Here is an 18,024-nt window from a genome sequence, read left to right on the forward strand (position 1 = left end):
CAGGTACCTCCAAAAACTTACAACACCGTCGATATATTGATGGGTTAGGTAGAAAACCTTTTGATATGGGTCAGTTACCACTAATTAACACTGTTGTAAACAAACATAAAAAGGGTAGTTACGGATCATAATATATTATTGTACTGTGAGAGCCAAAACCATCACAATATTTTATATTATTATGAAGCTGATACTATTAGTTTCAAGTTTTTGGCGAGAAACTTCAAATTACCGTACTAAGTTTTGCATTAGTAATAAGGTTTTAGTACGCACTCGTCACTTAAATAAATCACACTGTATATGTTTTCAATTATAACGGACACACTGTTGAGAAAAACCTAATTATAATATAAAAACTTTCGAAGAATTATTCCATACAAGTACAAATCTACGAATAATAAATCACGTTTCATATTAATATCAACCTTGGGTGTGGTTCTTACGTGAATTTTTGGAATGTTTGATATTTCAGGAAAAAAATCAGGTAGTTATCGCCGCGTATTAGTGGATTCAACATCACCTGATAATATCTTTTTTGCAAGACGAATTATTTATCAAACAGAAACATCGAATAAATTAATAGCGATATAACTGATGGAATGTCTATCTACCGGATACACGTGTTCACAAATCGACTCATTATCTCTTAATACGGCCATAAATTTTTGCGAAAATATTGAAATTGCATGAATGTTTTTATATAGTTTATAAGAAAATACGCAGTTATTTTGGTAAAGGTCAATACATATATTGGGAGGCAAAAAATATAAACTGAAAGAGAAAAGATCTATTTGAATTAGTTTGTCATATATTTTAGAATATGAAGGACGTAAAATAATATTTTTCATATATAATTAAATTGTTAGTGGGGAGTTATCTAATCCATTCAACAAACAGAGCGACCTAAACAACAAACAACGCGTGTAATAAAAATGCCTACTTACGGTGGCCAATCAGATTTAGCTGCAATCAGCTAAGGTTGCTATTTAAGTTAAAGATAGATAAATAAACACAAATATTTATCGTCGGGTATGGCTTCATGGGTTTTCAAAATATTCTCCATTAAGTTCAATACACTTTTGCTTGTGTTTGAGCCAATTCCGTTCGAGGTATCTCCAATAAATGTCATTTGAAAGCATCAAGTGCTTCTTCGGGTGTAGAAAAACGTTGACCTCGTAATTTATTTTTGATCTGTGGAATTAAGAAGAAATCATTAGGTGCTAAACAAGAACTATACGACGGATGACCCATCAAATCATATTTTGAATGTTTAAAAACGTTTTTGTTTAAATTGATGAGTGATAACTCGCATTTTCGTGGTGGAGAAAGCTTCGTCTTCTGTGATTGATCTCCCTGATTTTTTCTGGCAAACAAATGCTGGTGTACCATTCAGAATTGTCCGTTCCACGTTGGTCTAATGCAGTGGCAACATATACACCTATTCCAAAAAAAAGTTGACCATTTGTAGCGCTTGAAGTGCTTCATGCTTGAACAACTTTTACTGGATCTGACTCATCTTGAAACACCATTTCTTGGCACATCAAAGCGAGCGAACTAATATTTTCGACAGTCAAATGTTTATGCCTCAATCTTGCGATATGTCAACACTGATATGAATATGTCAAATTTGACATTGACATAATAAATTTTGACATTTCTAATGGTGAACGTACTGGAACGTGTTGAAATACGAGTGCTTTTTGAGTTGTTTACTTGAAACATTCATCGTTCGCTTTAATAAATATATCCAATTAAGAGGAGAATATATAGAGTAATAAAATATTTTGATATTGAAATTGTGTTAGGCTGGTTAGGCTAAGAATATATCCTCGTAATAATGAAAGTTATGATCATTCACTGGACTATTCTATAGCAAATTTCATCACCATATTATATGATACGGTTTATATTTGAGCGTTCTAACAATCGGAATACAGGATGTCTGAAAATTATTCTGGAGCTTGTGTTCGGATTCTCAACTATTGATCCTTACACCAAGAAATCATCGTCTTCGTCAGTGGTAACTGTTATCGCCTTTTTAGGCCAGGTATTCAAGCATTTCCCCTTCGAATTTTGAGAGATAATAGGTAACACCACACCTGCATCTCTAAAAATTTTGCAGAAAACATTTAATATCTGGATAACGATAAGGTTTAGGTATAAGAAAGTATACATGAGTTTGCCTTATTTTTTATCACTTAATGCATTAAAATAGAAAAAACCGGGTGGTTCTATTTAAAAAAATAAAGAAATTTGATATTTATGAAGTTAAACTTTGAACACTTTTTATACACACCCTGTATATAATAAAAAATTTTTCAACATAGATTCAAATACGTCTGACCTTGCTAAAAGCAACCGAATAGAAACCATTTCTATATCTTTAAGGGTATCTTCGTAAAAAAATAATTTATAAGGGTCCGCTGCAACGGTCAATTTTTTTACAAAAAAATTAATAACTCGAAAAGTATGCATTTTTCGAAAAAAGTTTTTAGACAAAAGTATACTAAAATTTTACGTAAATTTCAAAAATGTATTAATTTACAGGGTGTTCTATTTAAACTAACAAAGTTACAGTCGATTTCCTCTAGAATCGGAAGCCATATACAGATAGTTTCAACTCGTCGTGGGACACTCTGTATAGATAACCTAAAGTCAACTGTGATAATTATAATTTTACAAAATATATGCATATTCTATAGTTTATACAAGTACTTGTCCATCTTAGTCATTTTCAAACCTAAATTGTGCTTAACGTTATGTGTCTTATAATATTTTATGTCTATTTGACAAATTTGACACTTACTTTTTGCACTTGTTGCATAAATAACTATTTATTAAGTATAGAAACATGTTTATCCAAGCCATTATTTATTTATAGAGCGAAAATAATTTTAATACCGTCGAATCTTGTTAAGATAAATTCGTTACAGCATTCTGATAGATCCGTATTCAAGTTCGTGCTTTGTTTTCGATTGTTTCCATTTCCTGTATTTTCGTTTGACCGAGCCCAAACGAGTGTATTCCTATTGTGTTACATCATAATCAAGTACTAAATTACTAAGTACTAAATTATTGCATTATCGATGGAATAAATTTAATTATACGCTGAACTAATTTATGTAACTAAAATTTACGAGTTGATCGATATACAGATAAATATATCACGTGTAAATTGTTGTGTTTTGATAGTCGAAAAGAGGTGTGAACATTCTTTTAAAGGTCAATAGTTACATTTGCATTATAATTATTTTTATTAAACTCGCCCCAGAGACATAATTAATTTTTTTAAAATTCAAATATTACAGCTAATTTCAAACGATTTGATTATGATGGACGCTCTCAAACTGTTTTTCCTTGTTCTTCTTCTTACCACGCCGTCTCCCTACGGACGTTGGTAATCCAAATGGCGATTACCGCACGAGAAACCGCAGCTCTGTCCGAGCCATCTGCGCAAGTCTTTTGTCTACGGCCAACCGACCGTTTTCCTTCGATCTCCCCTTCTATTATCAGGTGGAGAATCTCATATCGCTCCCCTCTCATTATATGTCCTTCTCTCCTTCATTGTCGTGGATAGTTCCTTTATGTTTGTCTTATGTTACCTCCAAGATATCCGCAGCAATCGCCTGTAGATGTACATTTCGAATGCATCAATTTTCTTCTCGGTGGCCGTAGTCATGGTCCAACGTCCGTACAGAATAATAAGAAAGATGTAACAGCGAAACATTCAGGTCTGGAGCTTCAGGTTGAGGTTGCGGCTTACCAGAAGTATCCTCGTGTTGTTTAGGGTTTTCCGCGCTTGGTCAATTCTTGATCTGATTTCGAGATTTGGGTCGCATTGCTAGTTGACGAGCGTGCCCAAGTATCTTAGAGATGTCACTAGTTCAATTGCTGTAGGACCTCTATGTTTGTCTTATGTTCTGTCCGAGATATTCAACGAATCAATTTTCTTCTCAGTGGCTGCATCCATGGTCCAACATCCGTACAGAATCTGAAAAAGATGCAACAGCGAAACATTCTGGTCCGGAGCTCCAGGTTGAGGTTGCGGTTTATCAGAAGTATCCTCATGTTGTTTAGGGTTTTCGCGCTTGTTCAATTCTTGATCTGATTTCGAGTTCTTGGGTCGCATTACTTATTGTTGATGAACATGCCCAAGTTTCTTAGAGATGACACTTGTTCAATGACTTCTCCATGGAGTCTTAGTGTGGTGTTTCTTTTTATTTTTGAGAATACCAATAGTTTGGTCTTGGTCGTATTCATATAAAGGCCGAATTGCTCATCCACAAGAGATTGAAGTTCTGGTAGGTTACTGGCCACTACCCACGGTATCATATGCTTAACTAATATTGTTTATAATGTTTCCATTGATCTTTATGCTTGCAGTTGTATTCTCGAGGGTTCCTCTGAATGCTGCCTCAGACTGGAGGTTAAACAGTAGGGGAGACAATACACATCCTTGTTTCTGTTTGGTGTCAGAGAATATCTTGTGTGCCATACAGTCAAAAACTTTTTTATAGTTAATAAAGCATGCAAATACATCATATTCAAGGAGAAAAGAGCTTCTCGAGTATCCTTTCCTTTTCTAAAGCTAAATTGCGAACGATCAACCAGGCGCTCACACTTTTTGGATATACGTTGTAATAAGATTTAGACCAACCCCATCCTCCGCAGCTTCGGGTTTGAAGGTTTTCGCGTACACATTGTCAGATCCAACAGTTCTTCCGTTCTTTTGAAGTTTAGTTGCATGTTTAACTTCTTCTATGGTAATTTCAGGGCCAATTTCATTGGTTTCGTTTGGATCTGGGGGTAAATCTGGTCTCCTGTCATTAAGAAGTCGAGAAAAAGATTAAAAATATTAAATATGCCACTACATTTCTACTATTTCTATTCCCAAAACTTATACAAAACGTCAATTTGACGATGGAATTTTGCTTGGATCCTTGCTTACCATCTCGAGGATTACTGGAGGTATTCCTGGACTATTCGAGAAAATATTTAGTTTACTAGGTTCCAACTCGCTCAATTATCCAAGTGATTCGGGGTAATTATTATGCGCGAATACGATACTATACTTTTTCTACGACTACATGCTATGTTATGAGGGCTGATCGCTTTTATGTGCTCTCGACACATTTATGAATCGAAACTATTACAACGGCTTAGAAAATTTTTGCGCATTGGTTATCATACGTTATTTTCATTGCTTTTACAACTAGATATAACAATAACATCAAAAAATAGGTAAAAAATTAAGGGAAAAAGTTTAAATATATGAAAAGTGAGAAACATCAATTTAGGATGCTTTATTACAATAAAAATTTCAAAATAAAAATTATACTACTACTAAAACTATTTCAATATTTTTTTCTCCTCATTGCTAAGTAACTATATATCTCAATCCGTATTTGTTTTATGTTATTTCAGCTTTCAGCATAAATTTTCACCTCTAAAAACTCCCCAAATATTTGCAAGCTTCATATTCATTCAAGAAGTAACCAAAACCAAAAATAGAAAATCTCCCGGACAGGATAAACTTCGTAAACTCGTAAAATACGATGGCCAACATATCACACAATAATTAACACATCTTTGTGAAAAACTACACAGTGGGCAGATCTTCTACAATTTGGCTGGTGAATTCGTTATCCAGCCGAATGGTCGACGACATCGATAGGAAATAATACACTTGTAGTTGTTCCTGCTCACTTACATAAATTTTTGATAAGCTGTTTGCTCCGTCGAGCCTTTTTTCCTCCCATTCCACTCCAACACCAATACTCAATCCACCACAATTCCAGCTCTTCAATGAAAATTTTCCGCCAAAAAATCTTTAATTTAGACACTTTGCCACTAACTGAAGCCGCCATGAAATTCCATTCTTTCAGAGTGTTATCATCAACTACGAGTTTGGGACAAGGACAAGGATTGTTCTATAGCCAGGTGCGGTTGTAATAAAGTTGGTCTTCATTGTACGGTTTAATGTATAATTTGCGAAGGCAAAACTTGTGATAATTGTAATAAAATAATCGAAAGCGAACCAAATATTGTTGCATTCAATAACGATGAATGTATGAATGAATGAATGAATGAATGAATGTAATGAAGAAGCTGAAATTATGAATAGTAATTTTGAAATGAGTCAATTACGAGGATGTATTGTTATCCAGTTAGCCTATACCAGTCTAATGCATAAACAAAAAATTGCGTTACCATAGCAACGAACAATAACTTATTAGAAGTGTAAGTGTAAAGTTTGACGTCAAAAAAGTAAACCAGAGTTATACAATAAATTAAACGAAAAAAGATGTCCACCGAAATTGTGGAAATCTAAAAGTTGGAGTATCGAGCCATCATCAACGGTATTCAAAAGAGGAAAGCAGATTTACGAAAATGCTTAATACCGTTGGTGATCAATGTGTTGATGACCGACCGGGAGGCGGCCAGTTTCTGTGTCAGTTCCCGAAAATATCGATGCAGTTCATGACATGATTTTATCAGATCGTCGAATTGGGCTAAAACGGATATCTGAAGTACTGAATTTTTCATACAAACGCGTTCATCATATAGATCACGTCAATTTGGACATGAGGAAAATTGCTGTAAAATGGATCTCCAAATGTTTGAATGTTGACCAAAAGCGTGCAAGGGTAGAAGCATCGCGTTCGATCTGTGCTCGATTTGGGTACATTTCTACGATCCAGAAACAAAGCAACAATCGATGGAATGGCGACACTCTGGTTCTCCAAGACCTAAGAAGTTTCGTGTCCAAAAATCTACTGGAAAAGTCCTTGCTTCAAATTTTTGGGATTCACATGGAATAATCACGATTGATTGTTTTAGATAAGAGTGGAACAATAACTGGAGATTACTATTCGACATTACTGACCACTCTAAGGGAGAAAATTAAAGAGAAAAGACGCGAAAAGCTATCCAAAGGTGTTTTGTTTTTTCAGGACAACGCCCCTGCACACAAATCTTATGTTGCCATGAAAAAAATTCGTGATTTAGGGTTTTAATTACTAGAACACCCTCCTTATTCCCCAGATTTGGCTCCGTCCGACTATCATCTCTTTTCTCAACTGAAAAAAAGGTTAAAGGGTCGTAAATTTTCTTCCAACGACGAGGTAATAAAAGCTGTGAAGGTCTGGTTTGTAGAGCAAAAAGAAAGATTTTTTTTTAAAGATCTAGAGACGTAGCAGGTTCGCTGTAATAAATGTGCTTCGTGCTTGAACAACTTTTGCTGGATCTGACTCATATTGAAACACCATTTCTTGGCACCAATCTAAGCGAGCGTTTTTTTGAGCTATAATCAAATTATGCGATATCCAAAGCGAACAAATCTTTTCGACAGCCAAATGTTTATGCAATATTGAATGTATGCGAATGAAACTGATGCCCAAGTAAGCCTCAATCTTGTGAAATGTCACATGAGGAGATATAGCAACACTGTTTATGTCAAATATGTCAAATTTGACTTTGACATAATAAGTTTTGACAATTTTAATAGAGAACGTACTCGAACGTGTTGAAATACGAGTGCTTTTTGAGTTGTTTACTTGAAACATTCATCGTTCGCTTTAATAAATATATCCAATTAAGAGGAGAATATATAGAGCAATAAAATATTTTGATATTGAAATTTTGTTTGGTTCTATAGTAGGCTAAAAATTTTTCAATATATCTTCGTAGATAACTATGAACTTGCGATGAATAGTGACGCTGTTATTGACGAAGATATCTGTGTTGATGATAATGTCGAAAAAAAATGTATAGAACCATGCTCTCAGACACTAAAAATATCCAAGTATATAAAAAAATTTATTTATTTGTTATACATGAAACTATAATTTTCCTCTATAGATTACAACCAACCGCGCTTCGATATCGTTAAAGCCAAAAGGCCGCGTGATTGAAAAAAAAAGCATATATATATATATATATCCGATTTTTGCGGAAACCATTTTGAATTTTCCGAAAAAACGTAAATTTTCTATAGCAAACAGTCTATATTTCCTTATGTTTTGACCTCCATACTGCTATTTACAGTATTGTTGGTCAGTGAAAAAAACGACCTTTCGAAAAAATTTTCATTTTTTGGAAAAGTTTCAAGTCGAAAAAATTTTCATTTCTCAAATCGACTTCCGTCGTCGTGTAGGGTATTAAATTTCCTATGAATTTGATCTCTAGGATTTTTTTGTGCGAGTATGTCAGAAAAAGTTATTAGCAAAAATACCATCGAATTTTAGTGCTTACAAATGTGCTTGCTAGCTGAATTTCGAGCTTTGGTCAGAAATCTAGGAGGGCGATGAGGGGTTGGTGCACTTACATAAAAAAATTGTCACCCTCTACTTTTTAACAATTTTCTCTTTATATACTTATATGCAAAAACCTGAAATTTTTAGTACGGTACTTACGTCCAAAATTTGTTATATTTAAATATGCCAATGATAAATAAGTAACTGGACAGAGATATATTTCCCCATAATTGATCGTACTAAAATGTAAGCGGTTACCTAGATAATCCGAATGGCCATCCTTTTCTTCCCAAAATTGAAGTATATCTTTATTTCTCTCTCTATTTTAATACTTTCACATCAACCTCTGAATCTCCCCAAAAGTAAGAAGACACTTACCATCATAGCCGTTGCAATGGGTTTTTTTCAAATCGTTTTCAAATTAACCTGTCTGGTATAGGTATATACCATAAAGGGCGTGAAATATTTACCTGTCAACATCATTCCTTCCTTAAAATACCCCAAAGGAGTTTTTCTGGCCGATAAGTAAAGTAAAGTAAAGGAAATAAATATTGGATTCATTTGCTAATGTTTAATAAAATAAAATAATAAATTGTTCTTAAATGTAACTACGGCTATGGTGACCAGAAAAGGGATTGATTTATTACTATACACTCTTTCCGAATGGAGTATAATTTAAAAAAGTTGTTGTTGTTGACTTGCGAAAAGGTAAATGTAAAGAACAAACCTATTGCACCAGAAGATTAATCAACTGGTGGATTTTCTCTTCCAATATAATCCCACACATGTTCAATTTATTCTTTGGATAACTCCTTCCTCTAGGATATTTTGTACTATTCCCGTGTGATGTTTTCTGGCATTATCATCTTGAAAAATGAAATTTGCTCCAAATTCATTGCGCAAGGGATGAACTATCGGTCTTACAATGTTTTCAGCGCATATGGTACCTGTCATTGTTCGCTCAACATCTTTGGTAAAATTGAGCCTCTCCAGACCCTTTCCCGACTATCTCTGTGGAAACCCGATCGGGACCCAAAGGTCTTCTTGTCCTTAGATTCGATGAATGTAATCTCCTGATGATATTTCTCGAAATTGCCCTTCGAAATGTTAGAAAAAGTGACTTCGAACCATCTTTACCGTTATAAATCAGTTTCTTCGGATGGAATTGGCTATGTAACACTAGGGCGACCCGTGACTGGTCTTCGCACAACGCTACCAGTTTCCTGGAAAAGTCTGTGACATATTCAGACGAAGGGCAATGCTGCGGTTAGATAAACCTTTTCTTGGTTCGAATTTTCTTGTAGATCCTTCTGGTTTTCTGCTATCATTCATTCAGCCAAAAAAGCTATGAACACTACTGAACTCAGACTGCCTCTTTGTAGCACCCCATCTTGTGTCGTGGACGTTTCTGATTGGATGTTTCTCATACCTTATTTATCGTTTCTTTGTATTTAGTACCTCTCGTTAATTGCTGCTAATATTTCTTATTTGCAGGTTCTTCTATATTTTTGGAAGCTATTTCCGTGTCTAGCATTGCGATGTGTAATGGTTTGAATCCCGACATTTTTCTACAAATAATTTCTTTATCGTACTTCGAATTCCACTCTGTCAAATTTGGTTCTATTTTAGCAAGCAGTCTCTATTCAATTACTAGGTTCAAAAATCAAAGATTTTTTCGTCAAAATCTCTCAGCTTATCAAGTAACGAATCGCGCGAATTATATTTTTGGTTTTTAAAAGTTTATTTACTTCTTTAAAAGTGAAAAATGATTGCTATAAACAAAATTGCCTCTTCCAAATAGATAATAGTCGCATGGCAATAAATCGGGACGATAAGGTTGTTATTCCAATGTATCCCAACCCAATTCGTTCAATATTTCATCTGCAGTTGTCTGCAGCAATATCGTAGTACGGATTCGAATATATCAAATCATTTTTATCTGTAGACAGGTTTTCAAGTGTTTTTCAGGAGATTACCATAATTATACGCGTTTACAGTTCGTTGTTGTATCCCATTCACAAACAATTGAACCTTTTACTTTATCCTATAGTCTATTTTTATGAGTAAGAGAGTAATAAAATAAGGAAGCATCCATAATCCATGGGCACTTATTTTAGTAGACAGTTGAAATATTTTTTAATTCATAGAACGAGTATTTTAGATTATTTTGTTATAATATTTAAAATAACCTTACTAAGCTTTTGATTAGTAATTAGGTTTTATTAATAAATAGATTATATTAAATTTTTAGTCCAACGGATACAAATAAAAGTGCATATATACAATGTTCAAATGATAAACAAATTGTGGTTCTATAGTTTGAGAAGAATAGTTTTATTGAAACACCCCGTAAAATATTTAAATTGCAATAATTTTTTTTCAGTGCCGCGAGAAAAATCGTCGTTAAAGGGTGGTACGGTTAGTGGTGATGGCAGTGTGACGCCTATTAGAAAGGAGCGACTGAGCAAATCCAAAAAAGAACTAGCTGAAGAAGCTAAACGTGTTCTACACCAGGTCGATCGAGTGGACTGCATTTCATCGCCTCAGGGTAAGTATTTATTACATTAAACTCGATCGCGGTAAGGCCATGCGCAAAACAAATTCAATGGAATAATTATAATTCAATTGTGGAAAAAATTTGAAAATGTACATTTTCTTTTGACTTTTCTTATAACTAGATTTTCTGTAGTTGTTTGTTTGCACCAGGTATCCCAGATGGCTTTTCACTACAGTAAATATCTTAGTTAGAAGTGTCATCTATTAAAATTTATTAAATTAAATTCAATACTCTTATGAAGATCGTTTTTTACTAAATTGTTAGCTTCATATTTTGCTAAAACTATATAAGGACTCTCGGTAATGTTTATTAGTACATGTTATGTGTTATCCGTATACACTTTTCACACGAGTTAAAATAATTGAAAAAACGTTGTTAAAAGATTAACTTCTTCACTTTTCAACGTTTAACTACAGTCAGTACAAATAAAGTATGCAGCATTGACGTTTCTACGATGGTAATAGACATAGTAATCCATTAATTTCTAAATTGCTATCGTTGTTGAAAAAGTATTCAATTCGGAAGCCTCTACGACTAAAAACTGACAAAACTCGTGTGTGGTACATTCTAGAACCCTGGTCGCAAGATTTCCGCCACAATTGTTTGAAACAGTCCAAAATACTTTGATATACTTCAATTTGTTCAATGAAATTACAAAAAGCGACTCCGCAATTGTATGACAATCAAGTATCATGACATCCAGTTCGAAATAATTTCGCCACAACTCTTTGGAGAGAATATCTCCTCAACTAGCATTAAAAGTGATTTATTTGGAGATAAAATGAGACAATAGTCCAACAAATTTTGAAATGCTCCTATTTGTTCAATGAAATTACGAAAAGCGACTCCGCAATTGTAAGGAACGCAAATACCCTTGCATACATTTCGAAATAATTTCGCCACAACTTTTTGGAGAGAAAACCTCCTCAACTAGCATAGAAAAGGCGTGTTCATTTGTGGAAAAATGAGTCAACAGTCCAAAAAAAATTTGAAATGCTTCAAAATGTTTAGTTAAATTACAAAAAGCGACTCCGCAATTGAAAGGAACGCAAATACTCTTGCATCCAGTTCGAAATAATTTAGCCACAAATGTTTGGAGTGAACACCTCCTCAACTAGCATAAAAAAGCCGTTTATTTGGGGAAAAATGAGATAATAGTCCAACAAACTTTGAAATGCTTCAATTTGTTTAATGAAATTACGAAAAGCGGCTCCGCAATGGTAAGGAACGCAAATACCCTTGCATTCAGTTCGAAATAATTTCGCCACAACTGTTTGGAGAGAAAACCTCCTCAACTAGCATAGAAAAGGCGTGTTCATTTGTGGAAAAATGAGTCAACAGTCCAAAAAAAATTTGAAATGCTTCAAAATGTTTAGTTAAATTACAAAAAGCGACTCCGCAATTGAAAGGAACGCAAATACTCTTGCATCCAGTTCGAAATAATTTAGCCACAAATGTTTGGAGTGAACACCTCCTCAACTAGCATAAAAAAGCCGTTTATTTGGGGAAAAATGAGATAATAGTCCAACAAACTTTGAAATGCTTCAATTTGTTTAATGAAATTACGAAAAGCGGCTCCGCAATGGTAAGGAACGCAAATACCCTTGCATTCAGTTCGAAATAATTTAGCCACAACTGTTTGGAGTGAACACCTCCTCAACTAGCATAGAAAAGCCGTTCAATTGGGAAAAAAAGAGTCACCAGTCCAAGAAACTTTGAAATGCTTCGAAATGTTCCATAAAATTACAAAAAGCGACTCCGCAGTTGTATGGAACGCAAATACCCTTGCATCCAGTTGGAACGAATATTGACACAACTCTTTGGAGATAACACCTCTTCAACTAGCATAGGAAAGCCGTTCATTTGGGAAAAAAAAAGAGTCAACAGCCCAAGAAACTTTGAAATGCTTCGAAATGTTCCATAAAATTACAAAAAGCGACTCAGCAATTGTATGGAACGCAAATACCCTGGGATCCAGGACGAACGAATTTCGCCACAGCTCTTTGGAGAGAACACCTCCTCAACTAGCATTAAAAGTCGTTTATTTGGGAGAAAATGCTAAGGATACAGTCCAAAATAGTTTTGAAATACTTCAACTTGTCATTGAAATTACAAAAAGCGACTCCGCAATTGTATGGAACGCAAATACCCTGGGATCCAGGTCGAACGAATTTCGCCACAGCTCTTTGGAGAGAACACCTCCTCAACTAGCATTAAAAGTCGTTTATTTGGGAGAAAATGCTAAGGATACAGTCCAAAATAGTTTTGAAATACTTCAACTTGTCATTGAAATTACAAAAAGCGACTCCGCAATTGTATGGAACGCAAATACCCTGGGATCCAGGTCGAACGAATTTCGCCACAGCTCTTTGGAGAGAACACCTCCTCAACTAGCATTAAAAGTCGTTTATTTGGGAGAAAATGCTAAGGATACAGTCCAAAATACTTTTGAAATACTTCAATTTGTCAATAAAATTACAAAAAGCGACTCCGCAATTGTATGGATTTCAAATATCCTAGCACCCAGGTCGAACAACTCTTTGGAGAGACACCTCCTCAACTTGCATAGAACGCTTCGATTTGCATGAGAAATTCCTTTTTTTTAGAAGAAGGGCTCACTCACTAAAACGACCGAATAGGACATAATCCAACAACCCCTGATATTTCTTGCCAATTAATTTTTGACAGACTACCAAAAAAATCAAAGTTAATAAATAATTTCTATTGAAGTAATGCTTCCAATGTCTAATGGTTATATAAAAAATTTCATAGAAAAAAATGGGACATGGTCATGGAACAAAGCTGGTATCATTTGATTTATTGCGTTTAGCTAAAAAGGCGAGACATCGATATGTGTTGATTTTGACCTAGAAATGAATATTTCCAAATGTGTAAATAACATTTCTCATTATTTTGAATCACGCTTAGTTGTTTTTCAAATGCACAGTAGTTTCGCAAACGGGTGGGTAGAAAAAGTGCCATAAAAACGGCGAGCCAACTCATTTTTCGTAGGAAGTCGTTCATTCCTTTTACATTCGTGAAACGATGGATACTGGAAATTTCACGGAATATTTATCAGTTTTTGATTCATATTACTATTCTAGAATTAGAACATCCTTGTATGAAATATAAATAAAATAAGTTGTCCTAAAATACGATGACCCAGATAATCAAAAATAGACGATAACAAGATGGTTGACCCATAGGATCATAGAACATATGATAAATAAGGTGGTTGATATGACACATGACATACAAGATGATTGATAATATATGACATTTGACAGATGCGATCATCGAATATATGGTACACAATATGACTGTTAAGAGAAGGAAGAACATCTCTTATGCGACAAGTGTTATTCAATACTGTTATTCGATAAATAACAGTTCAAAAACCTTCAAGAATGACGCTGGTGTAGATGAAGAGTATGAAAGTAGTAATTGTAGATGAAAAAAAAATTTAATATAATTCACGATTCAAGCAGTTTGTTAATTCAGTAAATATAACCTAAAATATCATAAAAATTACCGATGCTAATGTGGCGCCACCATTATTTAACCCATTTCTAATGACATTTTTCATATACAAAGATTTTACTCCTTTTCTGTACTCTGTATACATTCAACATATGAAGCACAAGAACATAAAATGACAATATGGTTGATATGACAGATGACGCAAAAGATGATTGGTGATACACGTGACATATGACAGATACGATCATAGAACATATAACACTTTTGATGGTTGGCGTAGATTATGAGCGATGCGAACATGAAAAATATGGAAAAGAAGTTGTTTGATATGACAGACAATACACAAAATGATGGATTATACACGTGACATACGATAGATTCTATATAATAAATTTGACACTTATTTTGACATCAGACGAAATAGCAATAATAATTTTGACAGTTCTATCTTACGTATTTATACACTTTTACCATATATAAAGTCAGTTACTACTAAACTTTCATTAGTTAGTCTAAGAGGTCACTTACCAATCGGATAACCTCTCACAAAAGTGACAAAAATTATATCCAGACGGATTCTAGTTGGCAGAACATGTTTTCTAGGAGCGTTATTCTAGTGGCTATTATTTCTGTTCTGTTCATTGTATAAAAGTATAACATTAATGATAATTACTCAAATGATTTGAGAACCAAATTGGTTTTTTATACCAGTCTGTTTTCATGCTATTGTTATTTCATTTGATTTGACATTCCGTTCGTTTTGATTGACATAACTCTCCCAGCAATTGTTTTGATTCCTCTCAGAGTCATGCCAATCGGAACCGCATTTAGAAAATTGAGCGATTGCAAAAGTTCCAAACAATTAACTGAAAGAAGGGGTTGAAATTTTTTATTATTTCTAATGCCCGATCCACACTCACTACAAGACTATAAGAGTGAGTTTTTCGAGCGCGAGTCAAAGTACGTGATGAAATTTTGTAAACCTGAAAAAAGATTTGAAAAAAACGGGATATTTACCATGAAATAGTCTCTACTTTCGGAACCGTAAGACCATTTGAGTTTGCGCAAGACTTCTAACAAAAAATATTTTTAAAACATGGTAAATATGAAAATTAATGTTTGAAAAAATTCAGGAGCTCCTAGGATAGATCAATGAAACATTTTTATCGCGTTTTCTCAATAAGTTGTGCAATACTTGATTAAAAATTTCGTTTAGTTTAAATGTTAACACAACAATTAACTAATTAAATTATTCATTTCTTCTAAGTTTCTTGTTATTTCTGACAAAATCTTGAGGCAATCAACAATTGCATGAAGCTTCAAATATTCAAACAATTTTTCGGAAGTTTGGAATTTCTGAAACATTTGAGTAGTTCAAGAAATTTCAGGAAGCTTTAATCACTTCATATTTTTGTATTTTTTAAAAGTTTGGTGGCATTTATGGATTTTTTAAATGAAAATTTGAGAAATTTCTGTCATTTCTGAAAAAATATTGAAGCATTCAACAATTTCATGAAGCTTCAAATATTCAAACAATTTTTTTCGGAAGATTTGAATTTCTATTTCTGAAACATTTTCAGTAGCTCTAGAGATTTCAGGAAGCTCCAATCAATTTCTAGTCTTTGATTTTTTAAGAGTTTGGTTGCATTTATCGATGTTTTTAATGAAAATTTGAGAAATTTTTTTAAAGTTTCTTATTACTGCTGAAAAAATCTTGAAACATTCAATAATTTCACGAAGCTTGAAACATTTAAACAGTTTTTCGGAAGTTTGGAATTTCTGAAACATTTTGAGTAGTTCAAGAAATTTCAGGAAGCTCCAATCACTTCATATTTTTGTACTTTTTAACAGTTTGGTTGCTATTTTTTTAATAAAAATTTGAGAAATTTCTTCCAAGTTTCTTATTATTTTTGAAAAAATCTTGAAACATTCAACAATTTCATGAAGCTTCAAATATTCAAACAATTTTTCGGAAGTTTGGAATTTCTGAAACATTTTCAGTAGCTTTAGAAATTTCAGGAAGCTCCATTCAATTTCTAATCTTTGATAAGAGTTTGGTTGCATTTATCGATATTTTAATGAAAATTTGAGAAATTTCTTTCAAGTTTCTGTTATTTCTGAAAAAATATTGAAGTATTCAACAATTTCACGAAGCTTCAAATATTCAAACAATTTTTTTCGGAAGATTTGAATTTCTATTTCTGAAACATTTTCAGTAGCTCTAGAGATTTCAGGAAGCTCCAATCAATTTCTAGTCTTTGATTTTTTAAGAGTTTGGTTGCATTTATTGATATTTTTAATGAAAATTTGAGAAATTTCTTTCAAGTTTCTTATTATTGCTAGAAAAATCTTGAAACATTCAATAATTTCACGAAGCTTGAAACATTTAAACAGTTTTTCGGAAGTTTGGAATTTCTGAAACATTTTGAGTAATTCAAGAAATTTCAGGAAGCTTCAATCACTTTATATCTTTGGATTTTTAAAGAGTTTAGTTGCATTTATGGATTTTTTTCAATGAAAATTTGAGTAAGGTTTCAGATTAGATTGCCTCCAAGAAAATTAAAAAAATTTAATCCTCACATGTTATTATTGGGTAGATTTGTCTAAAGAATTTTGGACAAGCTGAATTGAAAATTTGAATTCCAAATTCATTATTGTTGATATAAGATTCAAAAAACCTCACTAATTATCCATCACATATCCATCCACGACATATTTACGAGGGCTGTAAATTAAGTTTAGAAATATGACAACACTGATGTGAATATGTCAAATCTGACATTGGCATTTTTCATGACATTTTTAATTCATTCATTCATTTATCATATCATTTTTAATGCCATATCTCAAAACTTAATTAGCAACCCTCGTACATGTAATTAGTAATTTCCGCTACTACTTAAATAAAAGGACAAACATGATACGAGCAATTTAAGGACGGATTCAAATTCTGCGCATAAAATTACATCAAAAACAACAAAAAGTCGCTTTTTGCAAACACGTTTCATAAAATAAATCTAAATAACTGACAGTGCCTGTTTATCTTTTATCATTTATTAAGAGTAATAAGTAGATAACATGATTCTTGATGAGATGTTGAATAAATAACAACAAAAATGTCCGAGCAATCGATGAAACTTTTTTTGTTTCGATCTCTAATTGGTTTAAGTAGATCTCCGTAGGCGTAGATGCACAAATGCGGTTTTATGGCTGTGGTCATCGGAATCTTCTGTGGGTCATTATTGTGGGTTTTATGTCGGAAAAAACACATTTTTTATTAGCGTCTCATTGGAGTACAATCACAACTAGATTTATACGTACAGTCCGGTTGATAAAAAATAAAATTACGATATTTTTCCCAACGTGTTAACACGTGTCAACACGACACGTCAGAATGCGACACATATATGTGTTGTAAAATGTGTGCGCCAGTTGATATTTTGACGTTTGCCATACTTTTGGACCTCTGCTATAATATGTTCCTTTTATATTACGGAAACGGATATAGTTAAGTAAATACTTTTCAGTTACGCTCAGAACTAACCGGTAAAGGTAAACAAACTCGACACAGGTGGTGAATATAACCTACAACACTTCTGACGAAAATAACATGCATAGATCCATTTAAAATAACGTGATATATATTTATATAACACGTGTTAATGCGTGTTAATACCTCTGGATTTACCGGTTGTAGGTTAAAATCCTGTTCATGTTATATAAAAATTTTTT

At 33.4% G+C, this 18,024-nt stretch overlaps 1 protein-coding gene across 3 annotated transcripts in view; it reads left to right on the forward strand.

Moving 5' to 3' along the window:
* Positions 1–18,024, forward strand: part of LOC130448088 (uncharacterized) — a 128,377-nt gene that overhangs the window by 21,818 nt on the left and 88,535 nt on the right. For all 3 annotated transcript variants that reach the window (XM_056785283.1, XM_056785284.1, XM_056785285.1), the window contains exon 2: positions 10,639–10,803. In XM_056785283.1, coding sequence (XP_056641261.1) covers positions 10,639–10,803 — 165 coding nt within the window. The remainder of the gene's footprint in view (positions 1–10,638; positions 10,804–18,024) is intronic.

This window comes from Diorhabda sublineata, chromosome 8, assembly GCF_026230105.1.
Source record: "Diorhabda sublineata isolate icDioSubl1.1 chromosome 8, icDioSubl1.1, whole genome shotgun sequence".
NCBI classification, from domain to species: domain Eukaryota; kingdom Metazoa; phylum Arthropoda; class Insecta; order Coleoptera; family Chrysomelidae; genus Diorhabda; species Diorhabda sublineata.